Source organism: Chamaea fasciata, unplaced genomic scaffold (genome assembly GCF_029207755.1).
Source record: "Chamaea fasciata isolate MVZ Bird 193981 ecotype frontalis unplaced genomic scaffold, bChaFas1.0.hap1 SCAF_16, whole genome shotgun sequence".
Classification (NCBI taxonomy): Eukaryota; Metazoa; Chordata; class Aves; order Passeriformes; family Sylviidae; genus Chamaea; species Chamaea fasciata.
In genome coordinates, this window is record NW_027094101.1 from 7,585,705 (window position 1) to 7,606,673 (window position 20,969).

At 55.4% G+C, this 20,969-nt stretch overlaps 1 protein-coding gene across 1 annotated transcript; it reads right to left on the reverse strand.

The window, feature by feature from the left end:
- Positions 1-2,438: 2,438 nt before the first annotated feature.
- MMD2 (monocyte to macrophage differentiation associated 2) lies at positions 2,439-17,910 on the reverse strand. Its single transcript, XM_066198188.1, has 7 exons — positions 17,545-17,910; positions 5,698-5,779; positions 4,889-5,049; positions 4,729-4,803; positions 4,347-4,448; positions 3,791-3,860; positions 2,439-3,328 (listed from the first exon to the last, which is right to left on the reverse strand). Exons 1-7 carry the CDS (start codon positions 17,589-17,591, stop codon positions 3,125-3,127), a joined length of 741 nt encoding a protein of 246 aa, XP_066054285.1. The 5' UTR covers positions 17,592-17,910; the 3' UTR covers positions 2,439-3,124.
- Positions 17,911-20,969: the final 3,059 nt, after the last annotated feature.

Genomic DNA, 20,969 nt, shown 5'->3' on the forward strand with positions numbered 1-20,969 from the left:
CACAGATTCTCTCCTCCTCCATGGCTCTGGCATCTTCCATCCCCCTGCAGTGCCAGCCCTGGGGCTCCACACCTCGACTTGTGACTCAGCCACGGAGGAGGGGGAATGGCAGGGCTGCAGCAGGCGTGGAGGGCTCTGTGCTGAAGCTGCTGTGGTGAGGTGCTGATGAGTCTTTCAGCCAGCACCTCTGGGCCCAGGGGCGCTGCCAGCAAACTCACTGATTTGTTTGTTTGTTTGTTTGTTTGTTTGTTCAGCCGCCGGCAATGCCATCCCTGCACCAAGGTGAGTCAGTGCTCAGCACCCTGCAGTTGGCTGAGTGGCTCCTCTCCTCACCAGGGAGCAAAGCCATGTGGGATGAGTCAGGTAGAAAATGAGTTTATTTCCAGATGCTGCAGGGGAACTAATTTTGATTTAACAAGCAGGCAAGAGTGAGGTATCTTGAGTTTTTATTTTGATCCTACTCCACAGGAAACAATATCCACTAGCGTTATCTTCCTTACATTTGTTTGTATTTGACCCAATACTGTGTTAAATATAAAATACTGATTGAACAAGGATGGATGGTGAAAAACATGAGATGCTAAAAAGATCCCTCGAGCCCTCCTCCACAAACATCCTGGATGTTACGAGTCATTTAAAATTAGTATAAAATAGGAGGACAATCCGATAACTTGCTCTGTGTCCCCCATGATTTGCAAGGGGAGGATTTAGGAGCAAGAGAAGAGGGGGAGCCTCTCAGTTACAGAGAAGTCCACTCTGCAAATCCGGGCTGAGGGCAGGGTGGCGATGTTCCCAACAGAGCCCGGCCATCCATTCCTGCCCGGGCATCTGTCCTGCCCTGGATTTTCAGCAGGAGATCAAGATGAAGCAGCCTCAGAAAGGTCCTTCTGGCACCTCCCTGTGCCTCAGGAGCCCTCGGAACAGATTTAGGGCCAAAAGACCACAATGGCGAAACAGTTTCAGAGATAAATCCCTTGGGGTGAAGCCCATGGGCAAAACACAGTCCCTGGGCATCCTCAGCCCCTGCCAGGGGACATCAACCTGTGGCTGGGACTGCTGTGTGCATGGACTGAGCCCAGGGTGGTTCCCTGTGGGATTTGGTGACAGAGGGAGAGGACAGCCAGGCACACTAAGCTGAAGTTATCACCGTGCCCCACGTTGTCACTGCTCCCCCCGACTCAATGAAATTTGAAGGTGTTTGTGAAGCTCTGGCTGCCCTCCAAGTGCTTCATGGGGTCCTCACACGAGCCCTGTGAGGTAGGTCAGGGTCTTCAGCCCCATTTTACAGACGGGGAAGCAGAGGCACAGAGAAGGGTAATGACAGAAAATATGGCATCTCCCATTCTAGGACCTCTGTGTCCTGCTATTCCAACCCTGGATATGCTCCATCAACTGCTGGTTACTCGCAGCTCATCCTTCTCCACCTCTCCATCTGCAGCAGGTGACAGGGCCAGGGTGGGTCTGTGCTCACACCAGCTCGTTCACCCCCATCCCTCACACCGCCCATCACCCCAAGGGCAGTCCCAGCCCAAACCTGCTTTGGGGTGCCCTGGGCACAGACCCCCAGCAGCCCCGTGCCAGGCTGGGATGCTGGGTATAGCTCCCAGAGCCTTTTACAGGAACCTTCTGTCTATGGAAGTGAAAACACACCGGATATTTTTGCCAGCCTGGCAACCACAGCCACCACATCAGGAGGGGGTGAGTATGCAGATGGTCCCTCTTTGGTAATTTGCTGCAAAATGGCACAGCTCTGGAGAGCCAGTCCCGGGGTGCCACAGGCTGGGGGCCCTAAGCTCTGCTCAGCTCCCTGGAATGCTGCTGGAGAAACAGGAGGCATGGGATGGTGGCCATAAATCTCTTTCTCTTGCCACATTGTGCCAGAGGCTGCAGCTGTGATTCTTTTGGAGGCTGATAGGGAAGGTGCAGGCACAGCCCAGCACACACCACACCCTCCTGGCTCCAGCAGCTCTGCCAGAGTGTTTGGGGAGCAGGATCAGGTGTGGTTTTCCCATTCTGCTGCTCCCAGCAGTTGGATGGATGTTCCATGTGTTAGCACATGGTTAGGCATTTAAAGACTGAGCTTCACTGGGATCCCTCCATCACAGCTCACATCCAGGCTTCGTGTGGATGCATTCCTGCCCTGCAGCAATCCTGGGAATGCCAGGAATCTTTCCAAAAGTGGAATTAATTCTGATGAGGAATAGGTTCATCAGCAAAAATGGGAGCAGAGAAGGCAGCTAGCCCTGTGATCCCAGTCCAAGGAGGTTCACTTCCCTCCCTCGAGGAGAAAGGGAATCCCCTGAAGTGGATGGGCTGACCCCAGTCAGGGAGATGCCAGGAGCTGGATCCCAGCTCTGCTCCCTGCTGAAGGCACACATGCAGCAGGGCCTGGGAGCAGGGCTGTGCTTCAGGCTGCCACTGACACCGAGGCTGGAGAGGAAAACCAAGCACTCCAGAGAGAAAATGTCCACAGGGGATCCCAGGGATGTACTGAGTTGTGCACTTTTTAATATTGGCTTAGAGAAAGGGTTTCCCAGTGCTCAGGGACTGGGGTGCCCTGGAAGAGATTCAAGTTTCAATCTCTTGTAAGGCTTGTTGAGTATGGACCATCCCCTCAAGGGCTTGGCATGGAGCTGTTAATGCTGACAGGACTTAGGACAATTTAGGAGCCAGTCCAGGTGGCACAGGGGTGTCACCACATCCCTCTCCACAGCTGGGTCTCTCCCCTCATCCTGTCTCCTCCAGTCCCCTCAGTGGCACACGCTAAGGGCTCCAGGAGCCAAACCCAGGGTGTCATAGCCAGGGACATGTGGGGCCAAGGTTCCCAGTCCCGTGGGATGCTCAAGACCAGGCAAGTGAGTGAAGCCCCCAGCGAGTGGTCACTCCCCTATCACCCACAGCCCAGTCAGTCACTGTGTCCTGAAACCTTTGCCTAAAAATATAAACAGTTCCCAAGGTTAAAACCAAAAAATATTTAAAATCCACCTCCTGTCTGCGTGGGAAGGGCACTAACAGCCGCTGTCCGTGGGGCGAGGGGGTGGTTTGGGGCGAGCCCACGGTGCAGGCTGTGTCCCCAGTGCCCTCTGTGTCCCCACAGGTGGCACAAACAATGTCTTTAAGGCTTCTACCGGGAGGTTTTGGTGTCCAGTGCTCCAGGCTGGTAGAGGTACCTCCAGATGGCATAGTAGTGGATGCCAGCTCCAGTGGCCACGAAGAGGTGCCAGATGGCGTGGGCGAAGGGGATGCGGCCGTCGCTTTTGAAGAACACCATGCCCAGGCAGTAGAAGAAGCCACCAGCCACCAGCTCCAGGAGGCCATCCCTGTTGGGCTGGGAGCAGGAAATGCTCAGTGAGGCCAAGGGGGGGTCTGCCCTCTCCCCATCACCCCGTTAAGGCCTGAAGTGTTGTCCAGCTGCAGCTCTGGACTTCTCTGCCTTCTGCTACCCCATCCTCTCCAGCAAGACAGCAGGGACCCAACAGCCCCAGGAGAAATGGGACTGGAGGATCTTTAAGGTCCCTTCCAAGTGAGACCATTCTATAATTCTGTGATGCTACAATTTCCAAACAACGGAGCCCAGGCAGGAGATCTGGGAGAGGTGCACATGGTGCCTGCTGGACACCCAAAGCACCTGCAGAACCAAGGTGAGCCTCATCGTCTCAGGGATGGCTTTATCCCTCACACAGCCTGGAGACTGCACCAACCCACCGCAGACAAACTGTTCCAGGTTTTCAAATCCCTCCTGGGATCTGTCCCTCACGCTGAGCCCAAGTGCTTCCCAGCAGGGGCTTACCATGGAGAGGATGACCAAGGCAGGGAAGAAGCCCATGATAACGTAGCACACCAGCTCCACCAGCTTGTACCTGCGACAGACAGAGAGGCAGCTTGGAGCAGGGACGGAGAGAGGTTGAGATTTACATTTGTAATTTCCACAGCACTGCTACAGGGAAAGGGGTGGCAGTGCCACCACAGCAGGTCCCGTGCCCTCATGTATAGACTGGCTTGGGACGCGGCTCTTGGGACATCGGGGGCGACGTCCGGGGCCTTTGGCTTTTTATTTGGTGCCACCACGTGGAGGGAGCCACTCACGGCAGCAGGTCCCTGCTCCGTGTCCCGGGGCCACTCACGGCAGCAGGTCCCTGCTCCGTGTCCCGGGACCACTCACGGCAGCAGGTCCCTGCTCCGTGTCCCGGGACCACTCACGGCAGCAGGTCCCTGCTCCGTGTCCCGGGGCCACTCACGGCAGCAGGTCCCTGCTCCGTGTCCCGGGGCCACTCACGGCAGCAGGTCCCTGCTCCGTGGCCCAGGTCCCACACACCCAGTGCTCGGGGCCGGCTGCAGGCACTCACCGCTCGTGGAAGAAGAAGACGTAGACAGTCCCGATGGATGCCATGATCCAGATGATCCAGCGCATGTGGGAGGCCCAGGGACCCAACTCCCTCAGGTTCAACCTGCAAGACCCAGGGCTGTGGTGAGGGGGGGTCTAGAGCAGCGCCCTGGACTGGACTCACCCCCTCACCCCCATGCCTGTCCCACCAAAGGGTCTTCCCTACTTGTAACTTCAATTTCGAGAGGTTGAAATCTACGGGATGTGAAGGTTTTGTGGAAAGGGGTAAGGTACAGCCTTGAGAAGAAGCAAAACCAGAGAGGGAAACTCTATTTATTGGAAACAGGATGATTTTTTCCCCTTCAGTGGGGCCAGGTGAAGGTGCCCAGCCACCAACAGCTCACCAGGGAGCGTAGGATGCGGCGATGAAGAAGTAGATCACCATCCTGTCAAACATGTGTAGGCAGTGCTCCACAGTCCTGCAGGATGGACAGATGGGTCACAGCACTGAGGGCACCGGGACCCTCTCCCCCTTCCCAAGCCCTGAGCAATCAGGGATGATACCTGAGATGCCTCTTCTTCCAGGAGATGGTGTGGAAGATGGTGGAGACAATGAAGAGGCTGGACAAGCCAAAGCCATAGATCCAGGCTGAGATGGTTTCCCACTGGTCATCAGAGAGGATGTAGAGGATGGAGCTGCCGAGGATGCTGGGCAGGATCCAGAACTGGAAGGGGAAGCGAACCCGCTGTTTGTTCTCTGCATTTCCACTGAGCAGCTACAAAAGCCTCCACTTTTCCTTTTAGGTGTTTCTTTAGCTTCTGGTCAAAGCTACTACCCATAAGGGGCAGGCAGGGTCCCTCCCTGCATGGTGCAGCTCCAAAATAGTTTGTCCAGAAGGTAGGGAGGAGGAAGAGGAAGGCACAAGCAGAATGGCTGTCTCTGAGTCATCTCTCAGGACTGAGAGTGGGAACTGCCAGCTCCCAAAAGAAACCCTGATGGGGGGAGAGGTCCCTCCCACAGCTACACAGGCAGCCCCATGGGCACCTGTCACCATTCTTGCTGTGAAACAATCCATTTTCAGGGAGATTTGAAAATACTCCTGCCCCACCAAGCCCACAGTCAGCTTCCCCAGGGACGTGGGGCCACAGTGGGTGAGAGGAAGGGAGATGCATATCAACTTCCCAGGGCAGGAGGAGGGAGAACATCCCAATCCCCAGGAGCACACGGGGCACTCTGCCTCATCACAGCCCTCAGACTCTCAGTGGCTGCTCCAGGGCTGAACACAGACATTTTTAGGGTGTCCCTTGAGGTTCCTCAGTGGATCCCCAGAGAGATGAGCAGTGTCCTCCCTCCCCCAGGGACAGGGACTCACAGCGTGGGTGGCACAGTTGGCTGCATGCTCGTATTCCGTGGGCTGGTACCTGCAGTTGGACGGGACACGGTGATTCATGAACCTGCAGCGAGAAGCAGGGAGAGAAACAAGCTCAGGGGACAGGGATGGAGCAAAACCCTCCTGGTGGGGTCTGCACAGGGCCACCCCCAGCCTGCAGCCCTCCCATGGCTCAGCTTTGCTCCAGCTGCCCTGCAGAAGTGACCCCAGAGCACAGCGTGTCCACCTGGCTGTCCCCAGGTGCCAGGTCCTCAGGTCTTGCTCAGCCATGGCTCAAGCTGAAGCAACTCCTGGGAACTGCTGTTGCTTGGAGAGCAGAAGGCAGGAGCCAGCTCTGCCAGTTGCTGAGGGCAGAGGTGGGAAGAGCCCCAGCAACAAAGAGGGAATACAGGGTGGTGGGCAGACCTGTGGGACCCCAAGCCATCCAGGGGGGACACCTTTATGTCACAGCAGCATGCTCAGCTCCTAAAAGGGTATCCTTTGGGAGGCCTTTGGTTTCTGGGTGCCACCTGCATCTACCCCCTACCCCCAGGGTTGCACCTCCCAACACAGATTGCTGTGGGGGAAAGCCTGCTGCCCTCCCTTGGAAACCTGCATCCTGAATTCTGTTTCTCTTAGTTTTAGGAGGCATCAGCTTGCTCTTGGCATTCACAGGAATGTATCGATTTCCCCTGCTGGACCAACACGCAGTGATAAAAAAGCGTCACTCCATTGCTGGGTATGTAACAACAAATTAAATGTGCATCCGGGATAACAGGTCCGAGCAAAGCCTCGGTCACCACCCTCTTCTGGCAGGAGGCAGCAGTGGAGGCTGGGAAAGGGAATGAGAAACAGGGGAATGGAGAGGGTTCCTTCCCTCTCCTGAGAATCAGGGGTTTTAAGACTTTTCCTGCTGTGGCTCAGGTCAGGCCGGCCAAGCTGAGCAGGCGCCGGCGGGGCCGCTCGGCAGGACCTGGGCTAATTGCTTTGTGACCCTGTTTGCCCCCAGCTCCAGCACCATCTGCGGCGTTTCACAGCTGAGTAGTGCCCAGCCAAGGGGCTCAGGGGCTGGCAAGACCTTGCTGCTGGGCACAGGGTCAGGAAAAGTCCCCTCTCCCTGTCCCCAAGCCACCCACGCCTGTGTGGACTCCTCTGCCATCTCCCGCCTGCTCGGCCCCACTGCCTGAGCCCCTGGCTGCTGCCTGTTAAAACTGAGCCAGGATGGCTTAAGTGGCTCAAATGACGAGGATTTGGTGTGGGGGGATCGTGTGGCTACAGCAGGGTGAGGGGCACCCCAGCCGGTGACAGTGACAACCCACAGAGGGGCCCTGTCCCCAGCTCCTGCCCTGCCACGCCTCTGAAATACGGGGTCAGAAACTCCTGCCAGACCCTGGCACTGTGGGAAGAGAGTCATGGTCCTCACCACCAAAAAATGTCTGGAATTAAGAGGGGGAATGCAGGGGCCAAGCTCCCACTGCTCTGCTCACCGAGGACTCACACGGGGTGACCTGGGGCTCAGCAGGGCTGGGAAGAACCTGGGCATCCTTGGGGACATGGCTGTGGGCAGAGCGCTGTCATCTCCACCCCAGGGACACCAGGGATGCCCTCCTCATCCTGCCACTCCAGCCACAAGGCCTGGCAGGGCTGCCTGTGCTGGAGCCATGTCCTCCTGGCAGGAGGACGTTACTGTCCCCAGCGTTGCCAGGAGAATGTCCCCAGCGTTGCCAGGAGACTGTCCCCAGCTCCCCTTCACTGTCTGCTTCCCTTTATTTTCCCTTTTAATAATAAGAAGAAGGGGGGGAAGAAGGGGAGGCCAGACGTCTACGTGACGTCACAGTTGCTGAGGAAACACGTTCAAGGCCTTTTCCTTGAATTTATTGATTTTAACAAAGCCTGCTCCATCTCTTCTCTGCCCTGGCTCCTGCTGTTCAGAGCAGCAACATGGAACCAATTCCACAGCCCCCTCCCCAGGGCTGGGGGGCACCCAGACCCTTTGGAAAGGTGTCCCTGGGGTGTCAATATCCTCCCTAGCTCTGGTACAGGGATAGAGAAGCAGGGAAGGACCACCCAAGCCATTCCCATGTAACGACCTGGAGGAGCACCTGTGTTCCTGAAGCCCAGAGCTGTGATGGAGTGGGACATCACAAATTCCTGCTTTTCCCAGAGGGACAATAGCCTGGAGGAGGAACCTCTTCTTTGACCTGGAGAGAGATTGCTCTTATTTTCCTGCCCTGCTTTCTAGTAGGCATCATCCTGTGGATGGTGGGAAATGAAGCATCACAGATGTGGGACCTGGCTGCACAGTGCTGGGCCAGCCTGAGCCCCACTTTTAGAACCTGCATTGTGTTTTGGGGCTAATTTGGCACATTTCTGTGTTCCTCCATGCTCTGTAGAAGTGGGAGCAGCTGGTGTCTGCACATCTCCTGGCAAGGCAGGATAAGTCCCTGGCTGCACCTTATTTCCCAGGGGTGGAGAGGCCACTTCCTCCCCTACTCTCCTGGGATTTTATGGACCAGCTTGTGTCATCCCTGTGCACTCTGGCATGGATGTAGGGCAGGGCATGGGGAGCATTCCCAGCCTGCAGACAGTTGCCATCCCAGTGTGCAGAACCAGCCTCAAACCACAACTCCATCCCGGACAGACGGATATACTTGCAAGGAGCACTTGTGATTCTTGGGTCCAGCAAGCCACGAGCAGGTGTTTACACACCACTGGGTGCTCCAGTGCAGTTCAGCAGGTGCTTCAGGATGGCAAACTCCAAAAGACACAGAGAAGTTCAAAAGACTCCTGCACAGCAGAAACAGGAGCACGTTCTTTTCCAGGGATGGTGTGTGGGAAACAGGGAGCCAAAGGGCTCCCGGGCACCTTCTCCTCCTGGTGCTGTTCCTGGCAGACTCCCTACAACTGGCTGTATGAAGAGGGGGGGGCTGCCGAAGGTCTGACCAGGGGTTATTCACAGCAGCCCCCAGGGTTTTTGCCTGCCCTGCTTGTGCCTGCTTCCCCCTGGCCCCTTTCCCAGGGAAGGAGCCTGAAAAGGGCCAGTACAGCAGGCTCTGGCCAGGGAAACAAAGAGCCTCTTGTCCCTGAGTGCCGGGGCAGAGTGCAGAGCTGGCTTCCCAGGCCTGCTCCTTTCTCCTGCTCTTTCTCCCACTCTCTTGGTTTGGGGCTTTTTAAAATATAGCTTTAGGGGTTTTTATTGAGTTTTTGAAAGACTTTTATCCAAGAACAAAATCCCAACCTCAAAAATCATGCAGATCTGCCTGGCTCTTGCTTTGCCGGAGGGAGAAGAAGGTAAGAAAGGGATATGGTTACATTATTCCTCAGGAGGGCTCACGTGGGACCATCTGAGCTCTCCCAAGGGCACCAAGAGAACCTGAATCAGTCACTCCATGGTCGCCACACGCTCACACAGGCAGAGCCATGGGACACTTGCAGGAAAGCTGTGCCCTGCACACATGAGGGGAACGACCCCGAAAGAGACCCAAGCCAGGCTGCAATTTGGGACAGATGGGGCTTAGCCCTGCCTCTGACACAACTCCCTGGTTGGCCTCTGCCACATCTCTTCATGTTCCTCTCACTCCCGTTTCCCCTCTCTCCAAGTGAGGATAATAATTTTGACATCCTTTAGGCATGCCAGTGGGTGGATGATGTGAGGAGGGTGTAAAATCACCACTCAGATGTGGATGGGGAGGTGTGAGCTGGGCTTCTGACCTTGGGAAGAGCTAGTTCAACACCTGCCCTCCCCAGCCCTGCCATAAATCAGGCTGTGCATGTGTCTGTGTGTCTGTGCACTGTGGGCTGGGTGCCATGGGGACAAAAGAGCAGTCAGCAAGTCCAAGGTTATCCCAGGTGACACAAATCTCCCCAGAGCAGCTCACCTCTCCAGGTTTCACCTGCAAATGGCTTACAAAAGGGCTGGGCTTGCTCAGGAGTTGGCCTAAAGCCTGTGGAGATGGATTTGCTGTGCATTCCCCCAGCCCAAGGAGCTGGGGCTTTTCCAAGCTGTGTTCCCTGCTGGGCAGTTCTTGGGATCTGGCTGCAAAGGGAAATGATTTTCCTCTTGTGACTGGATGTCACAGCTGCTTTTTAAGTAACAGAAGGAGATCCTGGTGGTGGTCAGAGAGGAAGGCTTGAGGAAGAATTTGGTGGATGTCGATTAGCAGTGTTGGTAAGTCCTGCTGGGGCTGTCCCTTGGTAGAAGAAGTGTTGTGGTGCCTGAGATGCCAGTGATGGAGCAGATGTGTCCCTGCAGGGCAGACTGGCCTCTGACTCTTCAGTGCGTGGCCTGGGTTTGCTCCGATAGCCCCGAGGCTGCACACCCAGCACAGATGTCAGCGCTTGGTCCTGGGGCTCGTGCTCACGTGGGAGCTGCTGTGGTGGCATCCCCGTAAGCTGGGGCTTGGCAAGGGCTCTGCCTCTGATCTGGAATCTGGTAATTCTCCAGCTGCATCCCTGGTAAGAGGCTTCAATCCCTTGAGCTCCTCTGGTTTGTAATTAGTTCAGTCCTGGGGAGCTGTGTGTGCTGGCGTGGAGCCTGGCTGCTGTTTGTGTACAGCACACACTCACAGGGCTCAGAAGACACAGGACCATGAGGAAATACCCATGGCCCACCTTGAGCCCAGGAGATCCCCCAGACTTTACTGTTTTATCCAGCCCAGGAGCATTTTATTCCAGCCCATTGCGAAATCCTGCTTTTCCTTCCTACCCATTGACATGGGGACGTTTGCCACTGGAAAACAGAGACGCCAAGGCCGTCGCTGCGGGGCACTGCCATCTGCAGAGCCACCCACACGGGCATGTGCATGGCTGTGTGGCACCTGCTGGGAGCTGAAACCTCCCTTCCATGCCCATTCCTCAGTGCCTGCACGCTCCCACGCACGCATATGGCGCTCCTGCTTTGCAAAGCTGAGCTCTGCCTGCTGGGAGCCTGGGGGTCAGCTCCTGGGACCAGGGGAGATGGGGCAGGACTGTCCATGAGCCCCTTTTGGGATTCCAGCCCATCCAGAGGGGGCAGGAGGGCTGATGGAGTGGGACAACTCAGTGTTTTCTTTTGTCACACTGCCTAGCACAAGGAGCTGGCAGCTTGGGTAGGGAGCAGGAAATGGAAGGCTTTTTATCTAAGCAAGCATTTCCCTGCCTTTCTCATGGGTTAATTAGCAGATCACCAATCACCAGATTTCTGGAGTAACCCACCCAGATTCCCCTAGTTCAAGCCTTGCTTCCACAGAGTGAGTCAAAACAGGCAGCAGATCAGATTGTCACCCATCACCCCATTCCCACCATCCCAGTTCTGCTCATCCCCAGCACTCTGATGTGTATGAGCACCCTGGGCTGGCTGTGGGCCATCCCCTGGCACTACACTACCCGCATGCCCTGAGAAACTATGAGCAGGTGCTGCTGCTGACCTCGAGATGCTCCCAGACAGGGACCCTGTGCTCAGCCAGGTCCGTGTTGTACCTGGCTCTGAGCCACAGGCACAGATGTCCCCTGAGAAGGGACAGAGGAGGCAACCCCCTGACACATCCTGCTGCCTCAGAGGGTGCAGGAGGGAATATGCTGCTCTTCCCCTGAACATACCAAGGGCATGCACAATTCCTTTCTTGCTCCTCATCCTAGCAGGGACAAGCACGGGAGGCTCTAAGCCAGGCTGGATGCAGGCATTGACCACTTCCGCACCCACAGGAGCCCATATACACCCAGCAGGGCTTGGTTGGTGGTGGAAACTTAGCAGTAATTCCCAACAGGGTGCTAACTGTCCGTATTCCCATCCTGTGGGCAGGGATATTTATTTTTCTTCCCAGCTTTCTATGTAGATGGTACCTCTAAGTCTTCCAAGGCAATTCATGACCCTGCAACCACAGCAGAGCTGTTTGTTTATTCACAACAGATGGGATTGGTGAGTGTTTCCCAAATTACTCTCTGAGCTGGGAGTTCTTGTTTCCTTTGGTACTCATGAGACATCCAACAACAGCTGATTAGTCACAAAATGACTCTGATGTCCCAGGTGTTTCGTGAATGTTGGAAGGACTGTTTCCAGGACTGCAAATCCTCTATTTTTCATTAATTTATTGTTTGGAAAGTCACTGGGCATATTCCTTGCTGCCTTGCCTTGAGGAAGGAGTTAGTGGGATAAATCCTGAGCTGGCTCTCCCTGTTTAATTGCAGCAGCCCAAGGTGGGCAGGAGTGAGTGTGACCACTGGATCCTGTGCCTGCTGGCAAAAGATTTGGATAGTTTGAGGGCTGGAGCTTTCCCAGCCTCTAATGCTGGCTATGACTGTGAAATACATGGACAGGTGACCATGTCCCAGGTTCATAAAATCTCCCCACAGCATGGCCTGGGAGACACAGCCGGGCTCTCATTTGGGATTCCCAGATGCTGCTCAAGTACAAATCATATCTGTAAATTATTCAGCAAATGCCTCTGGACAGCGAAGGCACAGAAGGAAAATCATGTATTTCACCAGCCAAGCATGCAGATAGTAAGATTTCCATTAGTATTACTTACAACAGAGAGCAGGGCTGTGTTTAATGCTGCTGTACCAGACAGTGCTGCTCAGCACAGAGGAGGAAACTCCTTGCCCTGACCTGATGATCTCTTTCTGCATAAAATCCTTTCCTCAACAGCAGCAAACCTGAGCTGTAAGCTCGAGCAGGAGCACAGAGTTGACTCCAAATTCTCCTGAAGGTCAGCACTGCTTGGCTCAATGCAGTGGTATCTGACTCATCCACCAGGAATATGACATCTGTGGTATCATGTTATCATGAGAAGTTGCAGTGCTACCACGAAGAGCTCATCAGGCTCTGGACACCCACTGCATGAAAATGTTGAGTTTGTCACAGCTGGAGAGACCTGATCTGTGTGTTTGGCCACATCTCCTCTGCCTTTCTCAGAGCCAGCCCTGAGTATCCATCCCCTGGCAGCAGCATCTCTGGGGACTCCACAAAACTCCTCGTGCAGCTGCAGCCAGGCACTCCTCAGGAGTGAAGGACTGGAATAAGTTGTGCTCTTTTCCCTTCCTTTCTTTGGGAGTTGTACTTGTTGGCATGGCTTTGTCTTGCTGTGGAGCTGGGGGTGTGGGAAGGGAGGAGGAGAGGAGGGGAGGCCAGGACCAGTCCTGGCAGAGCCCCATTTCTCACAGTCACTGACCTGCCGTGCTGGGCAATGGCTTGAATTTCCCATGGCTTGTCTTGTCTGCTACCTCGTGAAGCTGGACACAGCAAACTGTGCCAAAGAATCACATCAGGCTGATATCCAACACCAGCTGAAGGAGGGGAAAGATCATGTGTTTCCCAGGCAGCCAAGAGACCATCCTTCCCCAAAAAGCACAAGGCATGGGGCTTGGTTTGCCCACTCATGAGGGTCTTCAGCGCAGTGGTCCCCACCTGAGCCTGTCCTGAATACCTGGCTCCAATTATGCACCCTGAGCTCCATGAAGTAACTCCTACTGGTGTCATTTTAAGAGGGTGTCTGAGTCAATCTGGCCCCACAAAGCAACCAGCATGGAATTGGTTGGTAACATCAGCTGATCCTGGTTTTCCCAGGCATTTGGGGGGCCTCCCTATCTCTTGGAGCAATACTTTTTGCATCAGGGGGGTCTGTCTGCTCAGCTAGGGACAGGCTGGCAGGTCTTGATGGGGCTGGTGCTTGCAAGGTGAGCAGCTCCCGCCTCTCAAGGAGCTTCAGGCTGTGGTATCAACACTGAAAGCATTTCCCTTCTCACTGCTTCATCCCACATGGGCTGTGGGGGAAGCAGAGCTCTTGGAAAGCATTTTGGAGTGTGTGGGAGCAGGCAAGGGCTGCTCATGTTTTTGTGGCAAAGAAATGGGGAACAGGTCTTCCCAAAGTGGTTGGCTCTGTCCAGGCTGTCAGCCTGGCACTGGTTTCCTTGTGTTTGGATTCTGAGCATCCCAACATTTCCTTTTCCTCCTATTCCCGCTGGTTCTCCTCTTCCTGTCTTGGCCAGAGATGCTGGAATAACTGATGAAAGTCTCCTTGCTCAATAATTACAGGTGCAGGGAGAAACAAGGAGGGTCTTCCCAGCTGCCTTTCCCCAAATTCAGAGGATTTGGGTTTGAGCAAGTGTAAAGTTGAGAACTCCATCCTCTCATGCTGGTGAGGAGGTGGCAATGCCTGCACTGCAGGCACAGGGAGGTGAGGGCAAGCCTGGGCCATGCACCTACAGAGACCCCCACAGAGGCTCCTGGGCTGAGACATTAATGTCCATTTTCCTATCTGCTCCTCCTTGTCTTACTCCATGCAGGGCAAGCCAAGCAAGCACAGTAAGATTTAGAGCCTTTTTCACGAACAAATCAAAGGAGCTGCTATCAGTTTGTGAGGATGATTCAGTGCCCTGCAGCTCCCAGCAAAGCCCTCTCCACTGCTGCTCCAGAGATGCTGAAGCTGGCCGGATACAGCAGCTCCCTGATTAATCATGTTTCCTTCCAATTACAGCTCTGGATGGCCAGAGTCTGGGCAGCATTCAGTGTCCTCACAGGGAGATAGTCAGCTCCTACATGGGCAGGAAGGACCAGACCATGTTTAAGTTAAAACTGGGCCAAAATGGGGTCAAAGCTGGTGGTGAGGTGCAAGGAGGGTTTGGTTACCAGGTCAGTGTAACCTGACCAATGAGCCCAGTGATAAAGATGCAGCTTGGTCTGATCTGCTGGTCTGGGAGGGACCCAGCACCGTTTTGGTGAGCTGGGAGGAAGAGTGGAGGGGGAGTGGAGGAACAACCCCCTGGTGACCGGACAAAGCAGGAGGAATCGCATCTGCTCGCACTTTGTGCTGTGCTGGTGTCGTGGTTAAACCTGGCCCGTCGGGCAGGAGATGGATATTGCTTGTCATGGTGCAGGTTGTGAGTGACAGGGAAAGCCTTGCAGCAACTGTGCTTTGAAACTCCATTTCCCCACGGTGTCAGTGATGGAAGAGCCTCCTGGGCCCCACAGCAGAGCAGAAACCACCGAGTTTCTCATTTATAACCACGGCGTGCTCAAATGGCACTGCCTTGCACCCTGCTCCTATCACGGTGACAGCTCCTGCCTTTGCTTCCTTCCTCTCCGCCCTGACTCTGCATCTCCAAAGCCCTGCCAGGAGGGATTTGGAGACAATCTAGCGCCCCTCATCCCTGAGTTTTCTCCTGGCAGTTCACAGAATGTTCCCACATTGATCACTGCTTTTCATCTTTTTGTTCTCACACAACAGGTCTTTCATCACTACACTGTTTTATTTATTCCTTTTGGTGGGTGTATCAATGGCCAAGTTCCTCCCTTCTTGGTCCTCGCTCAAAATTAGATAAAATTGCATGAAAAATGAAGCCTGTTCCAGGCTTTCCCACCACAAGGAAAACTTTGATTTTTTTTTTTTGTTTTTTCAAGGAACACCATAAGCAAGGCCACGTTCTCTGAAAAGATGTTGCAAGATGGAATCATAGAATTGGTTAAGGTTGGACAAGACCTCTAAGATGGAGTCCAACCATCAGCCCAGCTCTTCCCTGTTCACCCCTAAACCACGTCCCCAGGTGCCACAACCACACGTTTTTGAAAACTTCCAGGGATGGTGATTCAGCCACTCCCCACAGCCTGTTTTACTCTTTCCTAATATCCAGTCTAAACTTCCTCTGGTGCAGCTTGAGCCCGTTTTGTCTTATCCTGTCCCTTTTTCCCTGGGAGCAGAGCCTGACCCCTGCCTGGCTGCACCCTCCTGTCAGGGAGCTGTGGTCAGTGAGAAGGTCCCCCCCAAGCCTTCTTTTCTCCAGGCTGAGCCCCCCACAGCTCCCTCAGCTGCTCCTTATCAGACTTGTGCTCCATTATCCTTCTCTGGACCTGCTCCAGCACCCCACCATCTTTCCTGCAATGAAAACTGAACACAGGATTTGAGGTGCTTCTGCTGCCTTGAAGGACACGTGCCACCATGAGTCCCCTGGCTTCTGCTCGCCCCAATTCCCACCTCAGAGCTCAGCTGAAAGAGCATTCCTGGCAGAAAGGAAGAAGCAGCTTTAGGGCTTCTTTTGGGATATGCCCCAGCAGAGCATTTCCATGGAGAGCAGAGGTGGTGTGCATGGAGTGAGGGGGGGACAGGGATTATCCCACTGTTATTTTTGAGCACTGGGCTAAGAGGATCTCTGCGATGATACAGGAAGCCCTGGGTTAGCATCACGTGCTGGTGACTTTCTTGGGGTGAAAGCCAAGGGAGCACCCATCTCCTGCTGCTCCCCATCCAGCCCCGGCACACAGTGAGAGCTGGAGGATTCCCTGTGGATCTGACCCTCCCCGTGCCCCACAGCCCTTGCCCTGCCATGTGGACACCATCCCTGCAAGCCTCTCTGTAATGCCTCATCCCATTTAACAAGTTGTCTCCAGAAAGGACCACAACAAGGCTGGAGCGTGCTGATTCGGGATAAATTAAGCAACAGGTTGGCAGACGGGTTCTGCTGGGGGAGACTGGTGTCAGTGGAGCAGCCCCTGGTCTGCTGCCCAGTCCCCAAACAGCCTCTGCAGCCCTGACGTGGGGTAAAGGAACAGTTTGCCTCCTGCTCTGGGGGGTTTAGAGCTTTGCTCAGCTCCATTTCCCCCAGCTCTGGCCTTTGCATGCCAGCTGAGGGGGGCACGGAAAAAAAAGTCTTGAATTCTCCATTTTCACAAGGTTTTGTACCAGGCAGGTTGTGCAGATCTGCTGGGTGCCTCCTGCCTCCCCCCAGGCGAAGGTTATCAGGAGGCAGCTACAGCACCAAAACGATCTTTGAGCAAGTGGCCATGCTTCAGGCAGGTTTTGGAGATGCAAGCATGGATTTTCCCCATGGGACACCTGGAAGGAAAGGAGCTGATGGCTGGAGGGGGTTGGAGAACGGTCTCCTGTCCTTACCCAGCCCAAACGTCCCTCAGGGGCCATCCTGCCTGGAGCAGGCGAGAAACGCCGTCACCACTTCTTTTCACACAAGTTTTTCTCTGGCACCTGCCCTCAACAGGACCACTGGGAGTCTGGAAGCGGCAGCACAGAGCTCAGTGCCCCCAGGAGCTGTTGCCAGCCCGCGGGACCTTACGCAGGCAGAAAAACATCCCCACCAGAGCCCCAGGGAGCTGGGAGCAAAGCCTGTGCTCGGTGCAAAGCTGAGCACCCTCAGCAGCCCCCTGGTCCCCATCTGTGCCCCACCCGGTGCCATCTGACTGATCCCGGCCACCCAGGGAGCGGAGGGCTGCGGACAGGCGCTGTCCCCGTGTCACCTGCCAGCTCCCTCCTAAAGGCCACATCTGATCCCGCAGCAGCGCGTGTGGCCAAGCGCCCTCTGACCTGCGCTCAGCAATCCTCAGGTTTCCCCCCGCACAGGTAACACCGTGAGGTTCCCTGCTACACCTGAGCTTTTGAAACAAGTCCCGGCTGCTGCTGGAAAACCTCCCCGGGGATTTCATGGAGGGAGAGAAGGATCCAGCAGCGGTGCATCCCATGGGAACCCTGTTGAGCCTGCGGGTCGAGGCTGGGGGAGCCACCCCGGGGGGGCCGGGTTTTCACCGGAGTGCAGCGGGACTGTGGACTCCAGTGGTCCCTCCATGGGGGGTTCGGAGCCAGCGCTAGGGTCTGTCCCCTCGGGAAGGCAAGATCCTGCTCCCCCGGCAGCGGGAGAGCCGCGGTGAAGTTAGACCCAGCGAAAAGCAGCGAAGGCTCCCAAGGATGCTGAGAAGCCTTTAGGGATGCAGAAAAGCAGGTAGCCGAAAGCCCAGCCCGCACTTGCCCTGTGCTTTGAGGCACTCGGCAGCTTTCGAAGATCCTTTCGGGCTCCATCCCAGCAGAGCCGAGCCCGAGGAAGGATTGGGGCTGGCCGGGGGTCGGGGACCGTCGCACCGACGGGATTTACCTGGCGTAGCGCGTCTTCTGGAAATCCAGGAGCCGGGACACGAACATCGCGGCGGTGCCATGGGGGTCCCGGGGGGCGGCGGCTGCTCAGCCCCGGGCCGGGGGGAAAGTGCCGCCCGGGGGAACGGCAACAACTCGGCGAGCTCCGGCGGCCGAGGAGGAGAAGGGGCGGCCGGTCCAGCCCAGCCCAGCCCGGCACAGCCCAGCCCGGCCCCGGCCCCCTCCCGCCCCCTCGGCTGCTCGGGAGAAGCGACACGGGGAAAACAAAGGCGACCTCCGGCAGGGGGGAGCCAGCCCCGCTGCCGCCCTCAGATGTGCAGCGAGGAGGAGGAGGAGGATGAGGGGGAGGAGGAAAAAAAAAAAAGAAAGGGGGGTCGGGGGGGGAATCCCTTCTAACTCTTCCCGGCCACAGCAACCTGCTCGATCTCCCTCCGCCCCCCGGCAGCTTTAAGCACAGCTAAAAATATCCCCCACCCTCCCCGCTGCCACCCCCGGGGGATCAAATAGCAGCAGATTTGAATTGAAAATGTGATTAAAGCATCGGGGAGGGGGAGAGCGCCGAGTGCCGGCAGTCGGGCCGCTTCCCCCGGTACCCACCTGCTCCCCCCATCCCCCAAGGCCACGGCCGGGTCCCTCCGAGGGTCCCCGAGGCATCTCTGCCCTCCCCAGGGCAGCGCCATCCCCAGGGAGCTGGTTTGTTTGGCTTTGCTTTTATTTATTTGGTTTTAATGATTTGATCTTTTTCCCCCCCATTATTTTCCAGAGGCCCCGGCTGGGGTGAGTGGCTCTGCCTCAGCTCTGTCACTGTGTGGTGCCCCTGGGCGGGGGAACAACCCCAGCAGCCCACCATCCCTCCCTGCTCGGGAGAAGGGCAGCACGACAGCAAGGCAAGGATTAAGGAGCCCAAAATCAGCCCATCTCCATCCTAAAGCCTACACACCTTCCTCCTCTACATCACTCAAGTAGGCTCCTACAGGAGGTGTCATCCCGAGGTTGGGCAGCTCAGGGAAGGGACACAAAAGGTGGTGGGGGCTTGTCTGGGGGCAGATGGGCATCATCCTTGCCCTCGCAGTGCCAGGGACTGCAGACACCCTCAGGCCAGCAGCTAAGGGACGAGAAAGGAGAGGTCAGCAACAACTGGAGGAGCAGATTCTTGGCCACCCCAACACCCCCCCTCCTTGCTGAAGCCGTGGTAATGCTGAGGGTGGAACAGCTGAGGACATCTTGATGAAAAGGGTTGTGCTCCTACAGCCATTTCCATGGGGAATCGAGCACACGTAAGTCTTCCAAAAGCCAAAAAAGGAAGGAATCCCTTAATTCAAGCCATTAATTAATCCTGGCACCCACTGCAACCCCTTCCAAAAGCAGCTCAATCCCTCAGGGGATGCTGCAGGTGCAGCTGTGTTTGTGGGGTGTCTCCAAGGCACACAAGAAGCACCCCCAGAGGCAGCAGCAGGTTCAGTCTTTCTGCACAATTCCCATCGTGGATGGAAGGCACCAGTGGGGATCAGGCTGGTGGCAGCAGGATCCAGGAGGTGCGGGGGCAACAAAATAAACCCCGTTTTCAGTAGGATATCTGGGACAGCCAAGCTCTGGCTGAGAGTGGCGGGTCCAAGCTGAGATGCAGAGTGAGATCATCTCTGAAAACCTCTCCCACGCTCTGCTACTTAGCTAGAAAGATTTTTTTTGCAAATTCCTTCCCCAGATGATGAGCTCTGGCAGAGCCTATGTCAGGATTCCTGTGCCCTGCTGTACCTGTTCTCTGGGCCTGAAGAGGAGAGGAAGAAGAAAGGACAATAAATCACATTTAACAAAATAACCCCCATCCCCAAAGCCCACAGCTGAGTGTGCTGGCAAGGGACACCTGAAGCAAACCATCCATCCCAAAATAGATCCATCTCAGAGGGCAAAAGGCAAATTGAATGAAAAATAAGTTACTATTTTTGAAGCCTGAATCCAGTTGTTATGGCAACCAAAGCCTCGAGCATCGTGCTGGGGAATGGCTCCAGCCCCAGCAATACCTCCAAACCTGGCAGACAGAGAATCACAGGCAGCCAGGGGCTGCTCCAAGGTGGGGTTTGGAGATGTCCATGCTCACAACACCTGTACCCCACTAGGATGTGTCCCCTCCCTGCACAGCAGCTCCCCTCGTGTACACTGCCCACGAGCCCAGCTTGTTTTTCTTTCCTCTCCCATCCCTGATGCGCTCCCCACCTTGCAAAGATCTGAGTAATTGTGCGGGTGTTAAGGAGAAATTCCAGTATTCTGGGGTACCCTGAATATAGTCGGGTTTTTTTTATGTCACCTAAACAGGGGGGTTGCAGAGTTTTCCTTTAGATGAGGAATTGGTCATGAAGCCCGGGGAAGTTTTCTTCCCTCGTTCTGATCTCTTCTCACTGGTGACCTGTGACAGGACCCGAGGGAACAGCTGGAGCTGTCTGGGGAAGTTTAGTTTGGAAAAAATTCTTCCCCCAGAGGGCGGTCAGGCACTGAACAGACTCCCCAGGGAATGGTCACAGCCCCAAGGCTCCCAGAGCTCCAGGAGCTTTTGGACAACGCTCTCAGGGACGGGGTGGGATTATTGGGGCGTCTGTGCAGAGCCAGGAGTTGGACTCTGATCCTTGTGTGTGTGTGTTCCATCTCAGGATATTCTGTGATTCTCTGCTGGATTCCCACAGCTGGAGACACCTCTGCACTGGTGAAGGGATCCCAGCAGGGAACAGTGTGAGTATCCACACCCTTGCAGTGATGGCAGCATTGGGCTCTCCTGGCAGCACACGCTGCAATCCCATTTCCCCAGGAAGGGACGTTTTCCTACACGTGAAGCTGCCAGGGCCAACAGGTATAAAAAGAGACAATTTGAGATTAAAATCTGCCATCGGGAGGGAAAGTCTCCCCGGGAGAAAAAGAAGCTTTGGATGGGTAGAAAGAGCTACAGGACGCGTGGATGTGTTGGCAGCAGGTGTAGGGGTGAATGTGGGGAGCAGTGTGGGGGACAGCAGTGGCTCTGGTGGACATGGCAGGGTGGATACAGGCCAGGAGGGAGCTGGGGCACGGCCACTTGGGTTTAAGCCATTTGGAGAAGTGTCCATGCCAGCAGCTGGAGGTCCATTTGCCTCGCAGGCTGGTGAGGGGGAGGCTCCATCACTCCACACTGCTCCGTGAGCACCACTCGTGAACCCTCTGGAGCCAGCTGGCCCCAGAGGCGCAAACCCAACACCTGGTGGCTCATATTTGGGAGATTTACCTTTTTCCCTACTAAATCCCTTGATTTTGATCCCGTTTTCAGAAATCCAGAAATCGCTTTATCAGTTCTGGATGGTTTGGTCTTTTTGGTGGTGGTTTCTTTGGTTTTTTGGGGGGGTAGTTTTTTTGGTGGTTTGGTGGTGGGTTGTTGTTTTTTGGGGGGTTTTTTCGTTGGTTTTT

Excerpts from the sequence above, each read along its gene's own strand:
- MMD2 (XM_066198188.1), bottom strand. The coding sequence starts at position 17,591 with ATGTTCGTGTCCCGGCTCCTGGATTTCCAGAAGACGCGCTACGCCAG. Across the intron at positions 5,780-17,544 it reads CAGAAGACGCGCTACGCCAG|GTTCATGAATCACCGTGTCC; the intron begins GTAAATCCCGTC and ends TTCTCGCTGCAG. Across the intron at positions 4,449-4,728 it reads GCCGCATCCTACGCTCCCTG|GTTGAACCTGAGGGAGTTGG; the intron begins GTGAGCTGTTGG and ends TGGGTCTTGCAG.